Source organism: Mytilus edulis, chromosome 9, assembly GCF_963676685.1.
Source record: "Mytilus edulis chromosome 9, xbMytEdul2.2, whole genome shotgun sequence".
NCBI lineage: Eukaryota > Metazoa > Mollusca > Bivalvia > Mytilida > Mytilidae > Mytilus > Mytilus edulis.
This window is the reverse complement of record NC_092352.1, coordinates 36,670,324-36,698,122: the sequence shown is the minus strand read 5'-3', so window position 1 is coordinate 36,698,122 and position 27,799 is coordinate 36,670,324. Positions and strand designations below refer to the sequence as shown.

Below are 27,799 nucleotides of genomic sequence, written 5' to 3'. Positions count from 1 at the left end.
TTACCTCTGTCTGTCAGTCCGTCCGTCCGTCCATCAGTCCGTCCGTCAGTCCGTCCGTCAGTCAGTCAGTCCGTCCCACAAAACTTTCGTCACATTTTTCTCAGGAACTACACATCCACCCTTTCTGTAATTTGGTATCACAATTTATATATGTCAGCCATACCGTGTGATGCGTTTTCAGATTCATCACTTGACAACTTCCTGTTTACCGAACACTCGTATGATTTTACACATGATAGCCAAATTGAAAATTTTCCTCACATTTTTCTCAGAACTCTGTCTGTCAGTCCGTCCGTCCGTCCATCAGTCCGTCCGTCAGTCCGTCCGTCAGTCAGTCAGTCCGTCCCACAAAACTTTCGTCACATTTTTCTCAGGAACTACACATCCACCCTTTCTGTAATTTGGTATCACAATTTATATATGTCAGCCATACCGTGTGATGCGTTTTCAGATTCATCACTTGACAACTTCCTGTTTACCGAACACTTGTATGATTTTACACATGATAGCCAAATTGAAAATTTTCGTCACATTTTTCTCAGGAACTACAATACAAGGATTTCTGAAATTTGGTTTCAGGATTTATATAAGTCAGCTTTACCGTGTGATGCGTTTTCAGATTCATCACTCGACAACTTCCTGTTTACCGAACACTTGTATGATTTTACACATGATAGCCAAGTTGTAAATTTTCATCACATTTTTCTCAGGAACTACAATACAAGGATTTCTGAAATTTGGTTTCAGGATTTATATAAGTCAGCTTTACTGTGTGATGCGTTTTCAGATTCATCGCTCGACAACTTCCTGTTTACCGAACACTTGCATATTTTTACACTATTAATATTATCCACTTGCGGCGGGGGTATCATCAGTGAGCAGTAGCTCGCAGTTTCACTTGTTTTACCTTTCCTTCAATGATTTAATTAAATATGTTCATATTTCAGGTTCAATTGATACGTAAATCATTAAGGAAAAGACATCCTGACCTAGGAACAGTCACTGTAGAAAGAGTTAATAATGTTCAAGGTATTAAATTTGAAACAGTTTTAATGTGTACTTAAAAAACTAATCAAAAGAAAACGTTTTACAAGGTATTATTCTCAAACTGGACCCAAGAAAAAAATTGTAGGGTGTGAACTTCAAACTATGACCATGAAATTCAAACTTCACCCAAGAAAAGGTTTTGTATAGTCTTAATATCAAAACTTGTCATGAACAAAGTATAAACTTCAAACTCAACCCACTAAAAAAGGTTTAAGGTCTGAAATAAAACTTGACCCTTAAATAACTTTATTTTTTTCAATAGCAAAAGGAGGATTAGGAAAGTGATTTATCATGTTCAATTTCATGATAGAACTTAAAAAATAGAAAAATTTAATGATTCTATGCATGACAATGACTAATGAAATGAAAAAAAAGGTTCCTGGATTGGGATAAACAAATATAGAATATGACTATACAGTGCTTGACCTTCCACAGAACCTTGTAAAGGGAAATTTAGGGATAGAACAATTTTATAATAAATTCAATCAAAAAATCTTATGAATGGTTTTTTAGATACAACTATGATAAACAAATTGATATATATTTCTTTTTACAGGTAAAGAATTCCGTGCTTTATTTATATCAACAGTAAGAACACGAAGTTTAATTGACACTGTGCAGACTAATGGATCAGAGGTAGATATTGGTGATTTTGGCTTTTTGTCTGATCCAAAGTTGTTAAACACAGCTTTAACTCGAGCTCAGTCGTTTGTAGCTGTTGTAGGAGATCCTGTTGCTCTGTGTGCTATTGGTGAATGTACCAATGTGTGGAGAACTTATCTACAACACTGTAAAAACATGAAAAGTATTCGACCTTCATCAATGACCTTGGAATCTATTAAACAGCAGGTCTCTAATATGATGAATTCAGCTTCTGCTAAAGATAAAATGACAAAGATAACAGAAAGTCGTAAGCCAGTTAACCAGCCACAACCCCCTCCATTGTCAAGGCCAGAAAAACTCCCACCCTGGAAAAAAGCTGCCGGAGTGTCTAATGGTATGAATGGTGATGTGAATCACACTTCATCAGAGTCTAATAATAATGTCTATAATTATAGTATATCACCAGAGGGCGCACTCAAACAATTAGCTGGAATGGATACCTCTTTAATCGGAAATGACATCATTATTCAGTTGATTGACAATTTAGCTGTTATTTGTAATGGGAAAAGCAAGCCTACTAATACTAGTACTCCATCTGCTGAATATCTTAATTCATTGGTGGCATCTAACCCATTTAAGTATAGACAGTGCGTTTTGAAATGTCTTGATAATGAACTTTTTGGACAAACTATAGATGTAAAATTACCAAACGTAAATCTAATTACTCAGAGTAAATGCCATGGTGCCTTACCAGGTGACACTGTTGTCATGGAGATGTCAGATGATGGAGAACATGGATCAGTTATGGGCGTACTTCAACAAGGATTGGATTGGTCAGAAAAGGCCTTTGTTTGTCGAGTTGACCCAGAGAATACTGGTTTATTAATTCCTGTAGACCAGGGTATCTGTAAGATGTATAATGTCGTAACATTGCCTCACGTAAACAGAGTTAATAAAGGACATGTTTGTGTATATTCTCTTAGTAAGAATGGAAAAATCAATTTTAATAATTATGAGAAAGTATCTATCCTTGATCCTGGAGAGAAATTATTTATTGTTAAATTCCTGAAGTGGGATATTGATTTGGACGTTGCCTTCGGTATCGTTGTTGGTGTGTGTCCAATTAACACAATGAATTCTGTGTTAGAAGTATTGAACATTGATTTTAACATTCCGTCATCAATAGAAAATATTGACATTGATCAACTCTATCCTACAGATTATACTATGCCCTCGGATGTTTCGTCGACTCATACAGATATGACAGAAAAGTGGACTTTCTCAATATCCTCACCAACAGAGGCTATCGTCAATGCCTTTAACATTGAAGAGACTGGTGATGGAAATTATGTCATTGGAATTCACACATCGGATGTTTCAAACTATATCACCAAGGATAGTCCTATAGATTTAGTTGCTAAGCAGCATAAGATATCGCACTTAGAACCTGGTAGATCTTCAGTACCAATTATACCATCGAAATTATTGGAAAATGTGTGCAGTTTTAGGACAGGAATTGATTGCCTAGCTCTTTCTATCTTCTTAACGGTGAAGAAAACAGGGGACATAATTGGAGTAGACACAAAAACTTCAATTGTTAATTCAAAACAGAGCTTCAGCTATCAAGAAGTGGAAGAAATTTTAAGTGAACCAGCATCATCTAGTGATTATTTGAAGAGTTGCGTTCTGGTACTATATTACATATGTGGTATGTGGCGTCAGAAAAGGCTTGGTAATGCTGGATTATATTTCAACTTAGACATTCAGGAGAAGACAACTCCAGAAGCTTGTGTACTGGTACAAGAATTATTAATAACAGTGAACTATCATGTTGCTCAGTACCTTCTGAATAAGCTACCAGATGTAATTCCCCTCATTTGTCAGCTCCCTCCAAGGGAATCTGTATTACAACTTTGGAAGAAGCAGTATGCTGCCGATGCTTTAAATAGTATAGCATTAACACAACCCTTTCTGGAAATCGGTAATGTTTGCAAATGTAAAGTAGCGTGTACATGCATTGTAAGTTTCCTGAGACAATATAGCATTAGAATTAATGACTCTTTCAACATGTACCAAGATTTGTTTGGGGCTATTTGTGAAGCTGCAGATTCGAATGCCATCCACACAATCCAGAAAATAGTTGTATCCGTTGAGTCTCATCCTCAGCTTGCCGTTGCCTTCAAGAAACTGAAAGGGTTACTTGATTCTTTTAATTATCAGTGTTCTGGTTCTGTCAGTCTGTCAGATCGTTGTAATTACTCTTTAAACCTAGTAAATTTCGTTCACATGACAAGTCCAGCTGATAATTACATGGATATTGTAGTACATCGATTAATAAAGTCTCTTATATATCAACAGTCAACACCGTACAAAGTTGATGAAATACGTATTCTCTGCGATGTGGTGAATAGTTCCTTGATGAATAAAAGGATGTATGAACAATCTGTCAATGAAGTGCATCTATGTACAGCACTCCATTATCGTCCCCTTGCCTTGTACCCAGTGGTAGAATCTGTTAATGAAGCGGAAATAAAGTTATGCTTCCCATTAGAATGTGGTATGTCTGAAAGCCTGCATAAATTATCGTTAGAGCTTCTGAAGGCAGAAGATATAACAACAGAAAAACAAGATGTTCTTAACATAACACTGCATGGTCGTATCTATGACAATACCGGTAAAATAGCGACCATGGGTGGTATTTCCATAATAACTCTGAATCCTGAACAGTTTGTTTGTAAAGTACCATCATTTCATTGGCAGAAGCTAATTATAGCCGTGAGAGAAGAAAATGCTGAGAAGCTTCAGACAGCTGCTGCTTCTTTAAAATCTTCTGCCATTAATAACAGTAAAAGTGTGTACGCTACAGAAGTGTCATCAGAACATCTTGTAGCAGATAATAAAGCAAGACAGGCAGTGTCCTTTGAGAGGAAATTTGCCGTTGGTAATGTTCTCCAAGTACAAATTACTAGTAATAAGTCTCTGGGAATTCCTGCTCCTATTATTCAACTTATCAACCTAACGCCATTATTGGACATATGCCTAGAACATCGATCTGATCCAGTATCATGCTTCTCTGTATCTAAAGACATTGAGCCTATTTCTAAATATAGTGATGAAGAAAGTTATAAAAAGGCATGGCTATCTGTTCTTAATTTAGAAGCTTCAGAAAGAGCTGTAACTGCAGGAGAAACGGTGATTATTCATAACATAATGATGACCTGGCAGGAGAATGCTGATTACTTCTTAGCCTCATTCTCACTTCCATTGGAATTTTGTAGACAGAGACAGTTAAGTTTTAGTTGCCATGGTTACTTTTGTGTTAGATATAAGGGTTTAGATATACCGTTGGATCCAACTGTAAATGAGAAAACAGCTTTGCTTCTAAATAATGGAGTACCCGTAACATGGGTTGGACATTGTGTATTATTACGTGTAGACCAGCAACTAGACACAATTAGAGTTCAGATGCAGTTAACCCAAAGTTCTGTCAAATTCCCAATACAGTTGATGACACATGCGGCTAAGGAAATTCCTTGTACAGTAGAATGGATACCTAAATGTAACCCCGATATGTAAGTTTATTTTGCTTAGTGTAACAGATATTTACTAGAACTAAGAAGCATTATGAGGTACAGAAACCAGAAGCAGTTAATTTGTCAAACTTGAAATTATGAAATGGGAATTCTCCTGTTATATTTACGGCTCCACATTCGTTGAGGAAAATGAAATTCTGTATATTTATCATTTTGAAGAAAAAAGACTTTCAAGTAAACTTAAAGTACAGACTAGCTCATTTATGAGGACAATAAAAAGAAAACATACAAGCTCAACATGATAAGACTACTGCAAGTCAGCAATAGCCCATTTCTATAATGAGCTGCACTTTTAAGTCATTTTCTATAAGTTTTTTCACAAAGGAACACATTTGAAAAAATAAATTCCACCCCAAATAACCAAGAAAAATATTCAAATAGCCAAAAATATGAGTTATTTCTTCTAACCATGGTATATCTATTCAAATTCCAAATTCATAATGCATGGATGTTATATAGTTACTTTTAAAATATACACCCATATACTGTGGAGGCTGAAAACAATACATAATTAGAAATAGAATTCAAAATTTACTCTGTGTGTAGATCTAGTTTATCATTAATTGAAATATTTGTTTTGCTTAACATGATTATCTTTTAAATTACAGGTTTATCGAAGAAGCTCTTTTACTGTTAACAGAAAGTTCACAATTGGCACGAGACATTGCTAAACATAGAACTCCAGTTCCTCTAGGTAAGATTTTGAAAATAGTAGAAAGACCCCCTGTTATTAGCTCACAAGACATGATTTCACATTAAAACCATGTTGCCATGGGTATGGTTTGTTATATAAGGTATTTTTACACCTGACACCTTTTGCAATTCTCAATATGCAAAAATTCCACAGAAGACATGGCAAAACAGGATGTTATTCTGAAAAGCAAGGTTTGTACATACACTCATTTAAATTGCACATCTTCGTTTCATCCCATTATGAATCTCTTCATATGGGATTTTTTTTTCAAAGGCACAAATGGAAAACTGGCTGGCTATAAGCGTGTGTCAAGACAGGAAAAAGTTGGTGCTGATTTTGTGTTTGGTAATAAACTACAGTCCCTGAAAAGTTACAGAAAGATTGTATAAAAGATGAAGATGTGCTTCTACCATGTATACTACTATGCAATTGCTAAACATATACTTCATTTACCAGATTTGATTTTCTTGTGAGCACATTTTATGCGTATGGATAGTGATTTGGCGGCTACGGCAGTGGCGTTAGCTAACTTCTTAAAAGCTTTATATTTTAGAAGGTTGAAGACCTGGATGCTCTATACTTTGTTAATAGATGTTCCCCAAGAGAACCACTGATATTTGGCAGGAAAACTGATAATCCTAGTCAATTAAGATTATAGTACCACTATTGAAGATCTACATCTCCCACTATGGAGTTTTTGGAAAGATGAGATTTGTGCCATTCCAACAGCTCGGGATAATTATTGTCAAAATATTCTGCATGAAATTGACATCTTTAATTCTTTTTTTCAGATGGCAGTAAAGTACCAGTAGTTACCACTAATATATCAACTCTACCAAAACTAGATCTTTGTCAAGAAGAAGCGTTCAATATGGCCGTCACTAAACCATTTACAGTCATTGGTGGTCCTGCTGGCACTGGAAAATCTATGCTTGCAGCTCGCCTCGTTCTAACTTTTGTAGAAAAAAATAAAAGGACTCCAAGAACAGATCTAAAACCACAAGTTTTAGTTTGTGGACCTAATGAAGAGTCTTTGAATTCTGTTGCTAGTGAGTTATTAACATGTAGAATATGATATATGAACCCGTTGGCAAATGTTTCATAGCTTAATCATTTTGTACATTCAAAACATTTAGTATCAAATGGCAGGGTATATTATAATGGAAATATTACTAAAAGTTAAAATATATGAATAGGAAAATCTGGAAAATTGTTGTTATTTTGAATTTGATCCATATGCTCAGATTTATAAGTCATAACTGCAAATTTTAGTCACCTGATGTTCCCCTGAAATGACACAAAGTGGTGGTTTGCCATTTCATATAATTTAACAATTTGTTTTAGTTTTTTCCTAATTGTTTTTAGTTTAACTTTGAAAGCGATAGCCAGTTAAATAATTGTAGAAGATTGATAATATTTTAAGTAACATTTGTTTACGTCAAGAAACTTGATACATTTTGTTATTAATTAACTGTTATTATGACTTTATCTGACATGTCTGTCTATAATATGTGTAATCCTAAAAATGTGACTTTTTACTTCAGATTATTTGCTTATACATGGATCAGCATATCCTAAAATTGTGAGGGTTTACTGTGAAGATGTTGAGCAAAAGGATTTCCCAACATCCTACAGAAGTCATGTGACAGGAAAGAAAGTGTTGTCTGCTGTTATGGAAAATATTGCTCTTCATCATAAGATCCGTGGAGCATCCAGTCAGTTTTCTGAGAGTATACAGGAACAGGATATGCTCCTACAATTATATCCCGATGATATTGGTCAAGATCAGATAGATGAATATATAGCTACAATAATGAAAGCCGAGGTAGCAGAACTGAGAGAGGCAGATATAATAATGTGCTCCTGTGTAACCAGTGCTCGCTCTAAACTTCGTCAAAACACTAACATCTGTCAGGTAATTTGTATGATAGTGAACACTTATCTGTCCTGTTATTAGTCTGAGGGTAGATAACAGTGGAGGAATAACTAATGGGCAGATAGGGGGAAATCTATTTACTTATTTTTCTGCATCAATAATGTATGTTTTAGGGGAAACATTTTTTACAGGGAGTTTGGTTAGAACATATTCAAAATATTTGTCACTGTGTTTCTTTAAATATTAACTCTTGCATTATATCGCAATAAATGACCAGGTATATATGATGAGATTCCTTAATAAACCATCCAGGAATCAAGTCTTCCAGCTCTGCCAATTAGCAAAAAAACAAAAATTTAAGACACAGCTTAATGACTTCATAGTTAAGTTCCTTTGATCTTATGAACAGACCTAGGTAAACAAAATTGTTATCTTGCTCCTATGAAATTATAACACAGACAATTTTGATGATATAACATATGTTAAACTGCCAATATCTTTATCAAATTTGTGAAATATATGATTTATATTTAGGTAATAATCGATGATTGTGGAATGTGTACTGAGCCAGAGAGTATGACACCAATAATATTGAACAGGAATATACAACAGGTGACATTACTGGGTGACAGTCAGGGTCTAAAACCTACAGTCCACAATAAAGCAGCTAGACTTCTAGGACTACAAAAATCTCTTATGGAACCTTATGTTGATAAAACTGTAGATTTAAAAGTTCAGTATAGAATGGTAAGTTATTCTTTAAATTAATGACCTCATATGTAGGATACAGGTGATACCTTTCAGTGTTCATGGTGTTAACATTAGCAAGTTATGAAATATAGCTTTATCTTTAAAACAGATGGAAGTAATAGATCACCTATTCTTTTTCTAGAGATGACCATGTTAATGACACCAGCCATGAAGTTATAATTTTCATCTGATATATGTAGCAATCCCTAACTTCTTAAAAATTGTTAAATGGCAATTTTTAATAATAAGATTATTATCATTTATCACAATATGATGAATGATGTGTAGTATTGCTCTGCATACAAACCATGTTGGGTATTTGTACACCAGGTGATTTGTTAATACTTAGAAATATTGTACTTGTAAAAAATAAACAATTATATTTAAACCTTTTGACCCCACATGGTATATTTTAATGGATATTTATCAAAGCATGCAAATTCAATAGATTTTTCTTGATTATTTTAAGCAATTCTAGAACTCTGTATTTACTTGCTATATTTATATTTTATACCATTTACAGCATGATGGAATTGCTGAACTTTCTTCAGAGATATTTTATAACAACCAGCTACAAAGTGGTACAGCTCAACAGAAGGATAATCCATCTTTGTCTTTGTGGCCTAATAAACCAGTAATATTCTGTCAGGTCATAGGTCATGAGGAATGTATCAAAGATTCTGATTCTATGTACAAAAGCTTGTGTAACAGAAATGATGCTAACTGCACGGTAAGTTAAGTAAAATTACATTAGAAAATAAAAGAGCTGATTCTGTTTTTGTAGATTTAACATACTGGTATTAAAATAAATAATAAATTAGAAGATGACGAGATGTTATATCATGTTGAAATAATTTAAATTTGTATTATCAATATCAATAGGTACCTGAGTTGCTACAAAAAATGATTATTGATTTAACCATAAAAATATACTTTTGATCTGCTAAAATATTGGTCATCAGATTGATGTAAAGTATCAAATTGTTATGATTTGCTTTTTTGTGCAAAGAAAAATATTTAAATTGAATGTAAGGAAATGGCCATAAAAAAATCTGTCATGGAAAATATAATTAAAAAACTTGAAAGATATTATATAAAATACCTGTATTGTAGGTTAATGCTGTAGCAAGTTTAATTAGACAGCATAAAGTACAAGAATCTAATGTTGTAGTCCTGTCACCTTACCAGGCTCAGTGTCAACTCATTACTAAAGGTCTTCTACAGCAAGGATTGTCTGGTATAGAGGTCATCACTGTATTACAAGCTCAAGGTAAGGAAAGATAAGTTATGTCATAGATCGTAAAAAATTTTAAGCATACCTCTGTTGCAGAACAAAACTCCTTTATTTATCAGACAGGTAAAAAAAGACTTAATTACGGTTAACTGAATAATGGAAATGGGGGAATAAAAGAGATTGATTGGTTTGAGTGAATACAGTAAATTGAAATATATATATTTCATGCATTTATTGATGACGTTGTTGTTCAGAAGACAAGAAGGCAAGATTACTTATTTGAATTTCTCTACAATGCTTTCAATTTTCAATGTTATGACTTTTTTGAAAATGTATAAGTATAATTAACTCTTCCAAATTTGATTCCTGGTGTAAAATGTTGAGTAGAAAATTATTTTATGTTAAATTTTTTTTTTTAGAAAAGTCTTTTATGTGTGGTGATTTCAATGAAAATTTTATACATGTACAGGTATACTGTGCATTTAAATTGATTCCTAATGTCACATTTATGATAGATTTAGGAAGATGTGGTATAAGTGCCAATGAGACAACTCTCCATCCAAGTAACAATTTATAAAAGTGAACCATTATAGGTCAAGGTATGGCCTTCAACACAGAGCTTTGGCTCACACCGAACAGCAAGCTATAAAGGGCCCCAAAAATTACTAGTGTAAAACCATTTAAATGGGAAAAATCAAATTTTTGCAGTGATTTCACTGAATATTGATACAAAGGTATAATGTGCCATTCTTAAATGATTTCTAGTTATACTGCTTTGGCTGCATCTTTATTAATTATTTGTTTCAGTTCATTACACAATAACTTGTCCTGCAAATGGGGGCGGTAGGGAGTTGTTGATTTATCATCTTATTTAGGTTATGATTGAGTTATACTACAAATTTTCTGTAACATTTCAGGACGACAATGGGATTATGTACTGATATCATTGGTTAGATCTACGCCCAGTGATAAAATCGAGAAGAATCCAGACCCTGACTGGATACAGCGATTTATTGGTGATCTATCTGATAGTAACCAAATTAATGTAATGTTAACTAGAGCCAGATGTGGACTCATTATGATAGGTATATATTAACTTTATAGTCTGATAGTAATCAAATTAATGTAATGTTAACTAGAGCCAGATGTGGACTCGTTATGATAGGTATATATTAACTTTATAGTCTGATAGTAATCAAATTAATGTAATGTTAACTCGAGCCAGATGTGGACTCCTTATGATAGGTATATATCAACTTTATAGTCTGATTTCTTCATATGTATGCATACCGTAATATTTAGATCATGTTATTTGTAAGCCAATTTATTTTTGTGCATACTTTATTTCGTGTTAAGCTCAGTTTTTTTCATGATCTTCCTCAAAATCTTGATATATCAATATGATGGGAAATTCAAGTGAAATCAAAGTTTCACATATTAAATACAATTTGAATTCACATTATTTTCTGCTCTTGAAAACTACTCACTTGTGAAAAAAAAATCAGTTGTATACAAGCTTAATTGCTATCTTTATTCTTGTCAATCTATACATGTTCCGGACCATATGAGTATTTGGACCATACGCGTATGGTCATGACCATATGGGTATATACTCATATGGTCGGGGTAATTAACACGTTTACTGTTAAGACTTTACTTTTAATAAGGTATGATCCTTCTAGTTGTCACGTCATTGAGAAGACGCTATCAAAGGTCGATTAATTAATTAATTAAACAATTATCTTAATAAAAATAAACAGTTTCATATAGTAAATTTTACTCACTGGTCAATACTATAGTAAACACATTTTATACCAGTCCTATGGTCATTACCGATTTATAGTTACAAGTGAATGGCAATATGTCGTCTTGGGAAGATAACTTTCAAATATTTCTGAATGAAATTTTACAAAAGAAGTCAACATTGACTCACAGACAGACAACGATTCACAGACCGACATAAACTCGCAGACGGACAACGATTCACAGACCAACATTGACTCACAGACCAACATAGACTTACAGATGGACAATGACTCACAGACCGACATAGACCTACAGACGGACAATGATTCACAGCACGACATTGACGCACAGAAAGACATAGACTCACAGATAGACAATGATTCACAGACGGAAAATGACGCACATACAGACATAGACTCACAGACGGACAATGACTCACAGACGGATCATGATTCTGTTGCAAAACGTAGGCAGCTTGATATAGAGGCAGATATTGATTGCATAATCCTGCATGATCTTTTGACAGAAGAAACTGATACAGTATCAGAAACATTGTCGTTGACAAGTGTCGACTCAACACATGACAAAATAAGGCAAATAGTGGAGAAAAATTATAGACACTCTGTTCAAAACACCATGCGTAAGTACAATAAGAAGATGACAAAATCGAATGCCCATATCGTAAAAGGCTGTTTTGTTACTGTGCGTATACCGGTAGTTGATAGGGCGTCTGGTGATTTTCCACGTTTATTATGCAAAGTAGATGACGTCACCGGCAAAGACCAAACTTTATTTAAGTTGTCCTGTCAATATGGTATATTGCAATCTTATTATGATATTGGTGATCTAGAACTTCTGCATAACACCGTAGACACATCAGAGTGGTCCACAACCTCAATATCTCTGCACGCAGCTGCTAAGCAGGCTAGCTTTTCCCTTGCTAGCAAACGGTGTAATTGCAAAGGTTCATGCACCACTAGAACATGCAAATGCAGAAAAGCAATGGTACCGTGTGGTAGCAAATGCCATCCTAAAACTATTTGCAAGAACACAATAAGTGATGATAACTAACTCGTGTAACTGTGGCTTCAATATGTAGTGTTTATGTATAATCATGTAACCTTTGAATTATAAAATTAATCTATTTTCATGTTACCAAGGTTGTGTTTTTTTATGGTAAAGTTTATTGTATAATTTCAACGTTTCTTGTACATATTTGTAAAATACCTATATGGTCCAAATACTCATATGGTCCGGCCCGTTTATAACCAAACGAGTATATACTCATATACGCGTATGGTCGGACCATATGAGTATACCCATATGGTCATGACCATACGCTTATGGTCCAGATACTCATATGGTCCGGAACATACACACAATGGTTTTTCTGTTAATGGTGACTGTGCTCGTCAACAATGCTGAAAGTTTAACAATGATTCTTCCTTCTAAAGAATGTAGGAGTTCCAAAATTGAGAGATTTTGGTCAAAACTAATTTAAAATCAATTTAGTCAACCTTGAAAATAATGTCAGATGATCTTGCTCACTAATATCCTTGAGTTAAATAATTAAAAAAAAAAATACATGGAAGAAATATTACATTGATCTTTTACTTAGCAAATCTGGAGCCTTTCTTACTAAATGTAACTGAATTAGTTTTATTTTGGTTCACTTTTGGAATCTTTTACCAAAGAAGATAATAGCAAACAACAAAACATTATGCCATTTCGTATTTCCATACTATAACCTCTTTTTATGATAGTGTGTGTGGGACATTTGTGTACTATGGACACATTCCTGTTCCATTTTAATTCACATATATATATATATTTTGACAGGAAATACAGAACTGTTAGGTGTTAGTTCACTGTGGAAGATAATCATTAATAGATTACAGAATCAAGGCCAGGTTATGGAAGCTGTTGATTTCCAAAAGTTAATGTAAACAGTGAACACGATCTAAAATCTATAAAAGTGTATCAATAAATTTAACTGTTTAAAGCATAGACCAATTATAAGAAATACTGTGTTGTTTGTGAATAAGTTAATTTTGCTTCATTTGATTAAATATTTATGTTTTACATTTTATGTTGCTTTGATATTTTGCTTAAAGATTACTTATTGTTTAAATCTACAATTAATATTGACGTATTGATGGTTACTTCGCATAGCAATCAATAAAATGTGTTGATTTTTTTTCAAATAGAAAATTGCTTTCCTTGTTTTATAGCATTAGAATATTATGGAAATATTTTAACTCTGTTTAACTTGCCATGTAAATAATTAAATTTTTGCCATAATTATGTTTTATATTATATTATATTGCTTGCAGTGTATTATGGTTTCTATTTTCCTTTCTTGATACATGTAATAAAAAATTATATTTTTTGCATTTTATGCTATTGGAAAGTGATATGAATTGATGTCAACCAAAATTGACTTGACCAAACTTTCGTCTTTTGATTTATGTATATATATGTATATTTAGTTTATTATTTTTATGATACTTTTGTTATTAACATATATACACAGAACTACTTTACCTGTTGAGACAACAGGAGTTTATAGAAAAATGCACATGACGAATACAGCTACCTGCCATGGATACAGGCTTGCTTAACGACTGATTATTCATATTTACAGTGCATAAATTTGAACATTTTACCCACAACAAAATTGATTATATAGTTTATTCATGCTTCCTTATATAAAAATATGCTTGATTTATAACTTGATATGTTGTTTTATTGTTTTTGATTATTATGTTTGATTTTGATTTCTTTTGATAGCCAACTTTTGTATGTAAAGGCCTTCACTGTTACATTGATTTGTTTAATCCTAATTTCAGTGGTTCAAAACATCTTTTTGAAAAGTCTGGATTTAAACACATGTTAGCTTTGTTTAAAGTTATTATTTCCATAAGCTTGTAAAATTGACTATCACATGCCATCATGTAATATAACATGTTCTAATCTTATGATCAACAACAGACCAAGCTTATGACCAATATTTCATTCATTATTAAAATGAATTCAGGCAATGAAACTACTTGCTTTAAACAAATAATTAACACATTATTCCTTTATTAAGAAGTATCTTGAAATAAAAAAAATGATATCTGTATGAATATTACATTGTGTCTTTAATACTTTGGTTTTAATATATGTTTATATATTCAAAATAGAAATATTGTTATTGTAAATGCTTTTTATTTTATGATTTGACATGGTTATGCTTTCTTATATGAGCTAAAGGTATAATTACACATTAATAAACCGAAATTATTTCTGTCTTGAAAAGAATATTAATGATTACATTTCTATACATTTTGTCTTCACTCGATGAAATATGAAAATCATGATTAATTACTGTTGAAATTTATAACGGAAACTAAATTCAGATATACATTCAATTAATTGTCACTTTTATGATATATATATATATATTATATATTTCTTTATTAAATCATATATCTGCTTTTAAATTGTTCTAGTTGTTTTTAGATAAAGATATATTTAGATCATATACATGCCTTATAAGTCTTTAACCTTGGTAGGTATTCTATATTTGCATTGTGGATATTGCCTAAATTACAATAAAAATCATTGTTGGCAAACTGTTTAAGAAAAGATTGATATTTTATATCCCTTGCCAACAAGACTGAAAAATTTGATGGGAGAAATATAAAGAGCAGATAGGTTGTTTTGAAACGATTTATGGCGAACTAGCTTGTTAATGACACAGTACCTTGAGTTAATCCTGTAAAGAAGAGAATGTGTTATTGCTGGTTAGGTCCTTTAACATCTACATGTGAATGAAAAATACCACACCTTAGAAACAAATCTAAACAGAAAAACTTAAAACTGATAAATGAACCATAATAATTAGGCCAAAGTCAGATGAAGCCTGCCAGACAGACATGTACACCTTAAAATCAATACATACTTTTAATACCGGTGACCTTTTGCATATAGTATCTAAGAAACAAACCAGGAAAACTTAAGATTGACCAATGAACCATGAAGATGAGGTCATGGTCAGATGATAATTGTCAGACAGACATTTATACCTTAAAACCATTCCATACACAAAATATAATTGACCTATTGCTATAAGTATTAGAAAAACAGACCAAAAAACAAAAATTTAACATTGAGCAATGAACCGTAAAAATGAGGTCAGAGGTCAAATTAAACATGCTTGACTGACATGTACATCGTTTAATATTTCCATGAACACCAAATATAGTTGACCTTTTGCTTACAGTGTTAGAAAAACAGACCAAAACACAAACTGACTATAACCACTGAACCATGAAAATGAGGTCAAGGTCAGATGACACCTGCCAGTTAGACCTGTACACCTTAAAATAATTCCATACACCAAATATAGTACACCTTTTGCTTATAAAATCGAACTTAACCTTGTTTACTGATCCATGAAATAAGGTCGAGGTCGAGTGAAATCTGTCTGACGGGCATGAGGACCTTGCAAGGCATGCACATACCAAATATAGTTATCCTATTACTCTCAAGAAGAGAAATTAAGAATACTAAAAAACTTTTTTTCAAGCAGTCACTGAACCGTGAAAGTGAGGTCAAAGACAATGAACATATGACAGACGAAAAACTTAATGAGGAATCTATATACAAAGTGTGAAGGATCAAGTCTTCTACCTTCTGAAGTATTAAGCTTTTAAGAGGTTAGCTAACACCGCCATCGTTGCCCAGAATTGAGCAAATTGCTTTGTCATGGAGGTAAAATAATGTGTAACAACATCAAGGTTTTTGACGCCAGATTTAGAATAAGTATGCATATGTTGTGTACAAGTTAACATTTTGTACAAATTATAATTTGTATTTTGACTTTGTACAAATTATAATTTGTACAAAAAGTGCTTGTACAAAATAAGGCTTAATTTCACTTATAACTTGTACAATAATAATAAAAAATAAAAATTTACATGTATACCAAATCCTGGAATTTTAATTGATTAGTTGATCAACTTCCAGTATCAAATTTTTCATGCATGTTCATGACGATGTATCAAATTATACTATGCAGTATTACATACAGAAGATTACTGTCAATATGGCCGCACATCAACCTAAAATCGTAACTATATGATCATAGTTAATAAGGGTGTACAAGTATTATTTAAAGAACATAAGGTCACAAAACAGAAGACCATGTAAACTTAACTGTTTCACAGATCATTAGCCGGGGAGCAATACGCATATTTACCACCAACTGTGAACAATGTACATTTGTATCTTGAAACGAAAACGTACTGACATATCAAAACTTGTTGTTAAACCTATAATTTCTACTGACTTCAACTGTAAATGTTGACCTTGTCACCTGCAATCTGCCCCCGACCATGAATTTAATTGGATAATGCACTATCAAGATCATCTTACCAAAAGCATGCTTAGAGCTCTGAAATCTAAGAGAGCTGCTAAAGTTGCTTATAAATTACTTGACATTTTTCTTCTCTTTGGTGTGGAAGTAGGAAATTTTGGCTATGGTGTAAGGACAATAGCTGGTAATTTATCAGGAGTCTCAAGCAGAAACTAACTAGAATCAATCAGTGACTCTACTTTGTCCGTTACACAAATTCCAGATTTAAACTTTCCCTAAGGGAAGCTATGAATTTTTGTTTAAAAACTGGTGGACAGGGTAATCTCTCTTGCAAATGTAAAGGCGTTTGTAACAATTCGAATTATAAATGCAAAAAGCAGAATGTATTGTGTAATTCAAGGTGTCATGGTTCGCTCACCTGCTCCAACAAATAAGAGCATTGCATATTTTTGTATAGTATTGTAAATAGAGTTATCAGTGTTTCTCATATTGATTCGTAATTAAAATGGAAATGATTTTTTATCAATTAATTTGAAACTTATTCTATCTAAAAAATTGTACAAGTTATAAGTGAAATTTAGCCTTATTTTGTACAAATTATAATGTGTACAGGCACTTTTTGTACAAATTACAATTTGTACAAAGTCAAAATACAAATTATAATTTGTACAATTTTTTTGTACAAATTATAATTTGTACAAAATGATAACTTGTACACAACACATATACCAATCATTCAATGGTTGAAAACTACAAGCAGTACCATCAGAACTATTATTAGATCCCATTCATGGAGACACGAGACGTTTTTGAAGATCAAAATTCGTGTTTGAACAAATGTGAACCTCCTGAGGTATGGGTGGTTCTAGACATGATAGTCAGTAGAGGTGTACTGCCTTACCCTCAAATGAAACAATAAAATTTGGCTTACTGTTGAACACATCTTTTTTTCTTGACAAACTCTGTGATCTTATATACTGACTTATATTTATATCCTATTCCAAAACATAAGATTGACCTTTTGAAGTCACAGACGGCAAGCGTAGATTTCCTGACTGTCCCTGTATAGCCAGTCAATATCATTTTAAACTCATCATCAAGCGTAAATGAGAAACAGCGTTCATAACTACTTGCGGAACTGCTTATAAACTATTATACTGGTACCAGTTGGTGAGCTGAATTTCAGCAGAGACTTTAATATATGTCTCTGATTTCAGCCAATGGAATAATATTGAAATCCCAACAATACAACCCTAGAAAAAGTCAGAAAAGTTGCCTGGTCTCCAGCTATGGAGACAGCCCGATATGCAGGTCTGGAATTGGTTTACAGAAAAGATCAGAAAAGATAAAACACTGAAGGGCAAATATAGAGAATATTAAAAGGACAAAATTAATCAGAACAGAGAAAATAGCACGAAAAATGAAATAAGAGAATAAAGGGATTATTGAATAAAGAATAGTAAAAACGGTAATAGGAAGGAAATTTTCCCATTTAGACTCTTCTATATCTGTAGTAACTTCTCTGGCCATATCCAAAATAAAATGGCTGGAACGTTTCAAATGCCTAATAAGCGTGTTGTGTTTTTATGGTTTTTTTTTTTTTTTATTCCTGTTGACCAATGTTGACATATAGACAACATCACTTTCATCTAGTACACTGATATTTTCAAAATAATCTTCGAAATCGTGTTATGATATTTTCATTTCAACCAGTGGCGGATACAGAAAAGGGGGGGGGGGGGTCCGGGGGTTAGAACCCCCTTTTTTTTGCCGATCAATGCATTTGAATGGGAACATATAGTTGGAACCCCCCCCCCTTATTATGGGTTGGGAACCCCCCCTTTTAAAATGGCTGGATCCTCCCCTGATTTCAACTGATATTCAGGGTGAACACGAAATACGCTTACCAAATCAGTGAACAATGGGGATTTCTTTAATCTTTAATAGCTAACCGACTTCATCCCTTTCTTTTATTATAGTTGTCATTCAATAACATTTGTCTACAACTTTCACTTCAACTATAGCACACGAAAAAGAATGTTGAATAATCGAAATATTCGCAAAAAGTTGTGTGTTGTTTATTTGCTTTTCGTTTGGGTATGAGGGTCTATGCCTCGGGGACGAGGTTTTCACAATGGACATTTATGTATTCTTTAAATGTTTTATATGTCATTCTGCTCTAATTTACACCACAGTTTTCTTATTTTTTGCAAACTTGATAAATCCCTAATTATTTTTTTTTTTTTTGATAGAAGGTCAACCCATTAATGACATTATAGTCTCTATTCAATATTTTGTTTTCATAGTTTTCAACCCCTTCCCATAGGTTTCTTTAGTCTGTAAGTAGATCCAGACTATATGATTTGATACCTATATCACTGCCACCGCATGTATCTATTGTAGTCAAAATAATTATGAGGTCTTGAGTCGCAGAGTGAGTGAGTCCGGCAGTGGCATCAAAGCAAAAAATAAAATTGCCTTTCAAGATCTTTCAAGACACCAACATAATTTAATTTTGGACTATATATCTCTTGGGGAAAAAAATCATCAGGTATTTAATTAAGGGATCTATCATTTGATTTTTATTTGGGAGCTAGGGGGGAAAAAAAGACAGGACGTACGTACAGGAGTTTTGAGTTAAAAAAAAAAGACAGACTGATCGAGACACTTTTTAAATAAAAGGGAGATAAACAAATAAAAAACAGTCAGGACTGAAAAGAGTGAAAAATAAACTAAGACAGGAAAGAATTTAAAGCTTAAAATATATGCAGGTAAGAAATTCTTATCCTAGCCCATTCCCCACCCCTTTCCCCTAAAAATCAAATGGTAGAATAACTAACTGGCTTTAAAGTCATGCTGTGATCCCTATATTAAAGATCATGTAAGGTGTTATCCACGGGCACCCCTTTTTCACCCTTTTCGAATAGGACAAGTGCGCGTTAGAATATTGATACAGGATGACATAATATTATTTGACACTGTAAATATTGATGTGTTTAAACATTTTTTTTTAAATATTTACCGACTTGTAACAAAATAAAATTAATTTATAAACCCTTCAAGTACCTTACTTCAATAGTCACCAACTTAACGGGCGATAACCCAAGCTGTCTCAAGCAGGAAGAAATAAGAAAGATGTGAAACGAAATCGTAAGTAGAATATCGGTCTACTCAGAGACATATGTATACAGTACACTGTGCTTTATGTCCTTAATAGTAAAAGCTTCACTGTTAAATTTCACTAAATATCATGGGTTGACATTGTCTTCAACTTGTCAATAGATCAATAACAATCAGTAACTATCCCGTCTGTGGGTTGCACTTTTTATCACAGGCACTTTTCTATCCATGGGAATGTCGACTATCCATTTATATGGATATTCGACCTTCCCATGAATAGAAACAAGTGCCTGTGGTTTTTAGTAACAGTACACAACTTGACACTGTCACAAATCAAGGACAACAAAATGTACATCATGAACATAGACATATTCAAGTACACCTTTTTTTGGTGGGCTATGGATTTTTTTGAAAAAAAAAGTTTGTTTCCAGTTTTTGGAGAAAAAAATAATTTGTTATTGAACCTGAGAAAAAAAATGTTTGTTTCACCCTCAAATGCCATGAATGCCATTATATGTAACACTAAAATTGAAACAAAAAAATTGTTTTCGACTTGTCACCAAAAAAATAGATTGTTTTTCGCCAAATGGTTGCTGCCTTATTAACTTTTATACCTAGGTCCAGCACGTATTTTGGGGTTTGTAATAAACAGGTTGGAAATAATCCAATTAAAGGGAAACAGTTCCTCAAAGGAGTAAATATCCATGAAATGACTGAGCAGGGGTGAATCCAACCATTTTCAAAAGGAGGGTTCCCAACCCAGGATAAAAGGGGTGTGTTCCAACTTTCAACCACAAATGTCCCCATTCAAATGCATTGATGGTAAAAAAAAAGGGAAGGGGGCTCTTAGGATCCACAATTGCTGAGTGATATATATCTAATGTAAAAAAAACAATATTTTTCTAATATCCACTTTTCATAAGGGGGCCCACTGACTGACCTAAAAAAGGGGGTGCACTCTCCATTCATGCTTCAATGATTTCCTTTATCATCAACCAAATTTTTCCCACAAAAGGGTGGGGCAGGGCCCCATGGATCTGCCTATGCACACTTTATATACTTAAAATGGCACATATATATGCATGTTCATGTAAATGAAATATTGCTTTTTCCAAAAGATGATTAGTCATACATTGAGAATACAATTAAGCCTTAGAAAAAAAATTGTCAATTTTCAAGGCTTCTAACTTATAAAAAACAATAGTACTGCTTCTTTTAGAAAAAAATGTGCCATTTTTTGCAAAAAGTAGCTAGTTGCATAATATTTTATCATTTTTATCACTATCAAATTTAACAAACTCAATTTAGGGATAGGTAAGCAGTAGAGGAATAGTTCCTTATGTTGTGAGTAAAATTGTACATCACGTACCTGTTTAAAAAGAATTCCATTGATTTTAAATGAATGTAGAAGTACCTGTTGGGTCACTCACTGGTGGGTACTTTTGTTGAGGAGATGAGCAGCTGAGACTTTCAGTACCCCACTGTTTTCATATATATTTTGAAAATAAAAATGAATACACCATTCATATTTTACATAATTTGTAGGAAATGGGAGGTGAATCAACATTAGAAAAAGAAGATGGGTGGATTATGACACAACTTAAAGTTATCAATGATAAACTGGATGTTGAAGAAAACTATGGACGTGCTAAGGAATTTGCTACAGAACATCCAGTTTATACTTTGTTCATAGCATTGACCATAGCAACATGCTGTATCCCAGTCATCTGTTTTCTGACCTTCTTGCTTGGTACCATTATCTTTGGTGTTATAAGCTTTGTATTTTTTGAAGGTGAGAAACATTTTCACATGGTCTAATTTTTAAAAGAGCAGAAAACAACAGAAGGCCACCAATGGGTCTTCAACATGTCAACACAGAGAGAAAATCATGCACCCAGAGGTGTGCTTCAGCTTGCCCTTATATAAAAATGTGAACTAGTTCAGTGATAATGGATGTCATACTTAACTCCATTTCAAATGACTTATGTTATCTGGTTATTACTATAAAATAGATTAAAATTTTGTTTTGTTTGGCACACATTTGATCTTATTATATAGAAAATTGACTCTGAAAATTGGCTGATTCTTCCTCAATAGTTTTCCAAATGGCCTTTTTCATCAGAGAAAAAATAATAAAATTCACCAAGCAAGTTTTTATTTTTAAAAAATACAAGAGAGATGAATTTTTAGTAAAATACTGGAACACTCTTTCTGTATATATATATATATATATATAAACATTTATAAAATTGTGTAACATTATGTTAATATTGTTGTTTATGTTAACTTTTTTGAACTTAACTTGTATGTTTCAGGGACAGTTTTGGTGATCAGCACTGTAGTACTTGGAGGAGTATTGTGTGTTACAACCGTGCTGGCATGTAGTTTAAGTGGATTTGCTGTCGTTTCATACTATGGACTACAGTATTCATACAGATTGTTGAAGAAAACATTTCCGTCAGTTTTTGAAACTGAAGAAGGTCCAGATTCAACAAAGAAGTAGAATATAATGTACAAATATAATGATGAAGTTGTCTTAAATTTGCAATGCATAATAATTGTACCACATCAAAGTGTTGTAATCACAATTGATCTGTAAACATTTTTTTTAAATTGGTTAATAATTATATTTTTTTATGTTATGTATAAGTTTTCTAAATAAAATTGACTTTTAAAGATTTATTACTCTGCTGGTGCAGCTTGATACAAATAAAGAGGTTGAACCCTGATCAGATGGGGTAGGTATGGACACTACTACACCTCAGAGTTTGGATTTTAAAAAATATTTGACTCAATATAGGTTACTGGCACAGAATGAATGACGTCTAAGAACTGAACAATTTGAAATTAAACATTTACCAGTTATGATTTCTATATCCAAAATCTGAATACATGATTATATACAGCATATCAAAGAACCCTATGAATTCAGATTTATAAAAAAAAAAACTGAATTTAATTTTGGACCCTTTGGATCTTATTGTTGAGGCTTGTATAGGGTATATTGGGATATGGGATATTTGCCATTTTTATTTTAGGGATATGGGATATTTGATTTAAAATTAAATGGGATATGGGATATTGCATGATTCATTTATAAGGATATTGAATTTTGAACATGAAAAAAAAATGTTGAAGTACAGAAATATTTACATCTCACTTGATAAAATTACCATAGCTAATTTACTAGAAAAGGTAATTTTAATGTTTGTTGATTCTCATTGTGTTTATTGTCATTACAACACTATTCCAGACAGATAAAAGCAGCGGCAATAAGAGTTATTGGTGTTCAACCTCTTGTTTATAGCATATGAGATTCTTAGAAATGGTACAATTGATTGTTAGAAAGTTCATGGCATTTCTCCAGTTACAACAACAGATGAACATGGAATAACCTCTTTTAGGATATATTTCTCAGATGTTGATGACAAAACAGTAAAGGAAATAAATTAGAGAACGATTGGCAGGTATAGGTAGAGCTGGAAGTGAAGATGGATGTCAAACGACTGCTCAATTTCAGCAACCTTTTTATATGACTTCAGAGAAAAAACGTTTTTTATGTGATACTGCTGTTGGTCAAGTGAAAATGATAACCCCTAGCAGTAGTTAACAATGGTTAACTCATTGTATTTAGAAATTTTACACAAACTCTTATCAACATTTTGGTTTAGTAAAGACACAGAAATTCGCAATAGATGATGCTATTTCAAGACTAGCTGATATTGATGACTTTCTTTGTCTTTGTGACATTGAGACTAAAACAATGACATCAGAAAACTCAATGCAGACGAAACATGACATTTCACATTCACAATTAATCACCATGATCACTACGTTGAAAAGTCTTAGGAATGTTGTGAATGCAACAAAACCTTAATGCAAGACAACATTCTCGATGAAAAGTACATCCACAACCATTGTTGAAAATCTTTTCTATGAGATGAGAGCAATTGTTGACACACCACTAATGATACAATTCGCTCGCAGATTATCAAATGTGTACGAGAACTATTTAATAGAATCACACATAATGAAATTGTTTTCAAGTTTTTTGCTTGAATTATCATTCTCTGGAGGAAATCTCTCAGCCCAAAGAAGTAAAACTTTCAGACACAAAAATAAATGCAATGAGAGAATGAAAAGTAGAAAATGGACAGTGTGTTCGCCAGTTAACGACAAAGACCTTTTGAATTGTTATTTCAGTGATTTTAGTCTTTGATGCATTTATTGTTTTTGGCTTTTAACTAGCTTTCAGTAACTGCCAGTACTCTCAAATCGTACGTTCGTGTTTATTTGACCTGTTTAACAATTTGTATATATACGTGTTCAGTATGACGATAAATTTTCACTTCTGTTCTCGTACTATGAAAAACAAAATTATTTATTTATATAACGAGGAAAGAGGAAGCGAAAAACAAAAGACATGTAGATTTAAATTTAAAGGACTCTGATTAATTCTGAATGATTAACTTATCTCTGTGAAAAAGCCAACATACTTACTACAAAACATAAATTATGTATTTAAGAATGTTGTATACAAAAATGGTTTGGGAATGAATTGATGATTTTTTGAGATATTTCAAAACAGTTTTAGGGATACGGGATATTTGTAAAAAATATTTATTGGGATATTAGGGGTAAATGTTATAGGGATATGGGATATTTGGACAAAAACTTAATGGGATATGGGATATTGATACCCCCCTAAACAAGCCTCATTGTTGACCAATTTGATACCAGGCTGAAAATCAAAAACTCTAAATTTCAATGTTTAATTCATATTTTGTTGAAATCGAACAAAGTTTAATTTTGGACACTTAAGACTACAATGTGGACCAATTTAAAAACAAGGTTCAAAACCCAAAATTTATAGACATGGTTTGATTCAGCATATAAAAGAATCCAAAAAATTCAAGACTGAATAAAATCTCATTGAAATTGGTCAAGAAATAAGCAATATATACAAGAGTGCACATGCTGATATGTCTCGCCTTCTTTACAAACTATTGATATTATGTTGATAGTCTTAAATATAAAGCTTTACTATCACATCAATTTAACATGATCCAAGAAAATGAAGTCAAGGTCAGCTAAACCAAAACTTGAAATACATGTACACCTTACAATCATTCCATACACCAAACATATGCTTTAAATATATTTGTCATATTGTACATCAAACAAACTTCACCAGGAAAACTTAAAATTGATCAATGACCATGAAAATGAGGCCAAGGTCAAATGAACCCTGCTCAACAGACATGTACACCTTACAATCATTACATGCTTCAAATATAGTTGATCCTTTGCAAATAGCACCAAAGAATCAAACTAAACCAGGAAAACTTAAGATTGACCAATGAATTATGAAAATGAGGTCATGGTCAGATGATAATTGTCAGACAGAAATACACCTTACAAGCATTCCATACACCAAATATAGTTGACATATTGATAATATCAGTAGTATACGACAAACAGACCAAAAGACATAATTTACATTGAGCAATGAACCGTTTAATGAGGTCAAGGTCAAATAAAACATGCCAGTAAAATATTTCCATACACAAAATATAGTTGACCTGTTGCGTACAGTATGGGAACAACAGACCAAAACATAAAAACTAAACTTTAATCACTGAACTATGAAAATGGTGTCAAGGTCAGGTGACATGTATACCTTACAATCATTCAATACACCAAATATATTAGACCCATTGCATACAGTATTAGGAAAGCGGACCAAAACACAACCAGATGCCCCACAGGGCGCAGCTTTATACGACCGCAGAAGTCCAACCCTTAACAGTTGGTGCAAGTATGGACACAACATTCAAGCTTGATACAGCTCTGAATTTAAATTGTGATTAAAAAGTTGACACACTATAGGTTTCTGACACATAATGAATGTGGTCTAAGAAATTAAACTTCAAAACTTTAAAATTTAAAATTGGACATTTACCAATTATGGTTAAATATCAAAAATCTAAATACATGGTTAGATTCAGCATATCAAAGAACCCCAAGAATTCAATTTTTGATGAACTCAAATAAAGTTCAATTTTGGACCCTTTAGACTTCAATGTGGACCAATTTGATAACCGGGCCCAAATATCAAAAATCTGAATACATGGTTAGATTCAACGTATATCAAAGAACCCTATATATTCAATTTTTGTTGAGATCAAACAAAGTTTAATTTTGGACCCAGATTTGGACCAACTTGAAAACTGGGCCTATAATCAAAAATCTAAATACATGTTTAGAATTAGCATATCAAAGAACCCCAAGGTTTCAATTTTTGTTGATATCAAACAAAGTTTAATTTTGGATCACAATTTGGACCAACTTGAAAACTGGCCCAATAAGCAAAAATCTTAATACATGGGTTAGATTCAGCATATCAAAGAACCCCAAGGATTCAATTTTTCTTGAAATCAAACAAAGTTTAATTTTGGACCAACTTGAAAACTGGGACCAAATATCAAAAATCTGAATACATGGTTAGATTCAGCATATATCAAAGAACCCTATATATTCATTTTTTTTTAAAATCAAACGAAGTTTAATTTTGGACCCAGATTTGGACCAACTTGAAAACTGGGCCAATAATCAAAAATCTAAGTCCATGTTTAGATTCAGCATATCAAAGAACCCCAAGGATTCAATTTTTGTTAAAATCAAACTAAGTTTAATTTTGGACCCTTTGGACCTTAATGTAGACCAATTCGAAAACGGGACCAAAAATTAAGAATCTACATACACAGTTAGATTCGGCATATCAAAGAACCCCAATTATTCAATTTTTGATGAAATCAAACAAAGTTTAATTTGGGACCCTTTGGGCCCCTATTTCCTAACTGTTGGGACCAAAACTCCCAAAATCAATCCCAACCTTCCTTTTATAGTCATAAACCTTGTGTTTAAATTTCATAGATTTCTATTTACTTATACTAAAGTTATTATGCGAAAACCAAGAAAAATGCTTATTTGGGCCCTTTTTGAGCCCCTCATTCCTAAACTGATGGGACCAAAACTCCCCAAATCAATCCAAACCTTCCTTTTGTGTTCATAAACCTTGTGTTTAAATTTCATAAATTTCTATTTACTTAAACTAAAGTTATAGTGCGAAAACCAATGTGTCTTCGGACGACGGCGCCAAAGTCATACCAATATATGACCAAATTTTGCGGTCGTATAAAAACTTGAACTATAACATTTGAACCACGAAAATGAGGTCAAGGTCAGATGACAACTGCCAGTCGGACATGTACACCCTACAATCATTCCATTCACCAAATATAATAGTATCTGAGATATGGACTCAACCTTTTTCACTGATCCATGAAATGAGTTTGATTTCAATGATAACTGACTAATGGGCATGAGGACCTTGCAAGGTAAGCACATACATGTACCAAATATAGTTATCCTATTACTTATAATAAGAGATAAATTAAGAATACTTTTCAAAGGCGGATTTAGGGGGGGGGGGGTCTAGGCCCCTTCTTTTAGGGAAAAAAATTGGTCGCTTACATAGGGAATCACTGAAGCGTGACTGGAGCGGGCCCCCTCTTAGGCAGTCAATGGGCCCCACTTCTATATCAGCCACTGCTTTTATTTCAAGTGGTCACTGAACCATGAAAATTAGGTCAATGACTGGACATATGACAGACAGAGACTTAACATCATATTAAAGGCATGATATACAAGATATGAAGGCTTAAGGTCTTCTACCATCTGAAATATCAAGTATTTAAGTGGTGAGCTAACA

General features: G+C 32.9%; 2 protein-coding genes across 2 annotated transcripts in view; both read left to right on the top strand.

Moving 5' to 3' along the window:
• Positions 1-15,023, top strand: part of LOC139489676 (3'-5' exoribonuclease HELZ2-like) — a 51,030-nt gene extending 36,007 nt beyond the window's left edge. Inside the window, exons 20-29 of the mRNA XM_071276333.1 lie at positions 948-1,029; positions 1,604-5,222; positions 5,852-5,937; positions 6,729-6,986; positions 7,482-7,852; positions 8,348-8,560; positions 9,087-9,293; positions 9,677-9,833; positions 10,715-10,882; positions 13,383-15,023. Coding sequence (XP_071132434.1) covers positions 948-1,029; positions 1,604-5,222; positions 5,852-5,937; positions 6,729-6,986; positions 7,482-7,852; positions 8,348-8,560; positions 9,087-9,293; positions 9,677-9,833; positions 10,715-10,882; positions 13,383-13,489 — 5,268 coding nt within the window. The 3' untranslated portion in view covers positions 13,490-15,023. The remainder of the gene's footprint in view (positions 1-947; positions 1,030-1,603; positions 5,223-5,851; positions 5,938-6,728; positions 6,987-7,481; positions 7,853-8,347; positions 8,561-9,086; positions 9,294-9,676; positions 9,834-10,714; positions 10,883-13,382) is intronic.
• Positions 15,024-19,935: 4,912 nt separating this feature from the next.
• On the top strand, positions 19,936-22,701 carry LOC139488265 (lipid droplet assembly factor 1-B-like). Its single transcript, XM_071273769.1, has 3 exons — positions 19,936-20,055; positions 21,571-21,817; positions 22,341-22,701. Exons 2-3 carry the CDS (start codon positions 21,574-21,576, stop codon positions 22,526-22,528), a joined length of 432 nt encoding a protein of 143 aa, XP_071129870.1. The 5' UTR covers positions 19,936-20,055; positions 21,571-21,573; the 3' UTR covers positions 22,529-22,701.
• Positions 22,702-27,799: the final 5,098 nt, after the last annotated feature.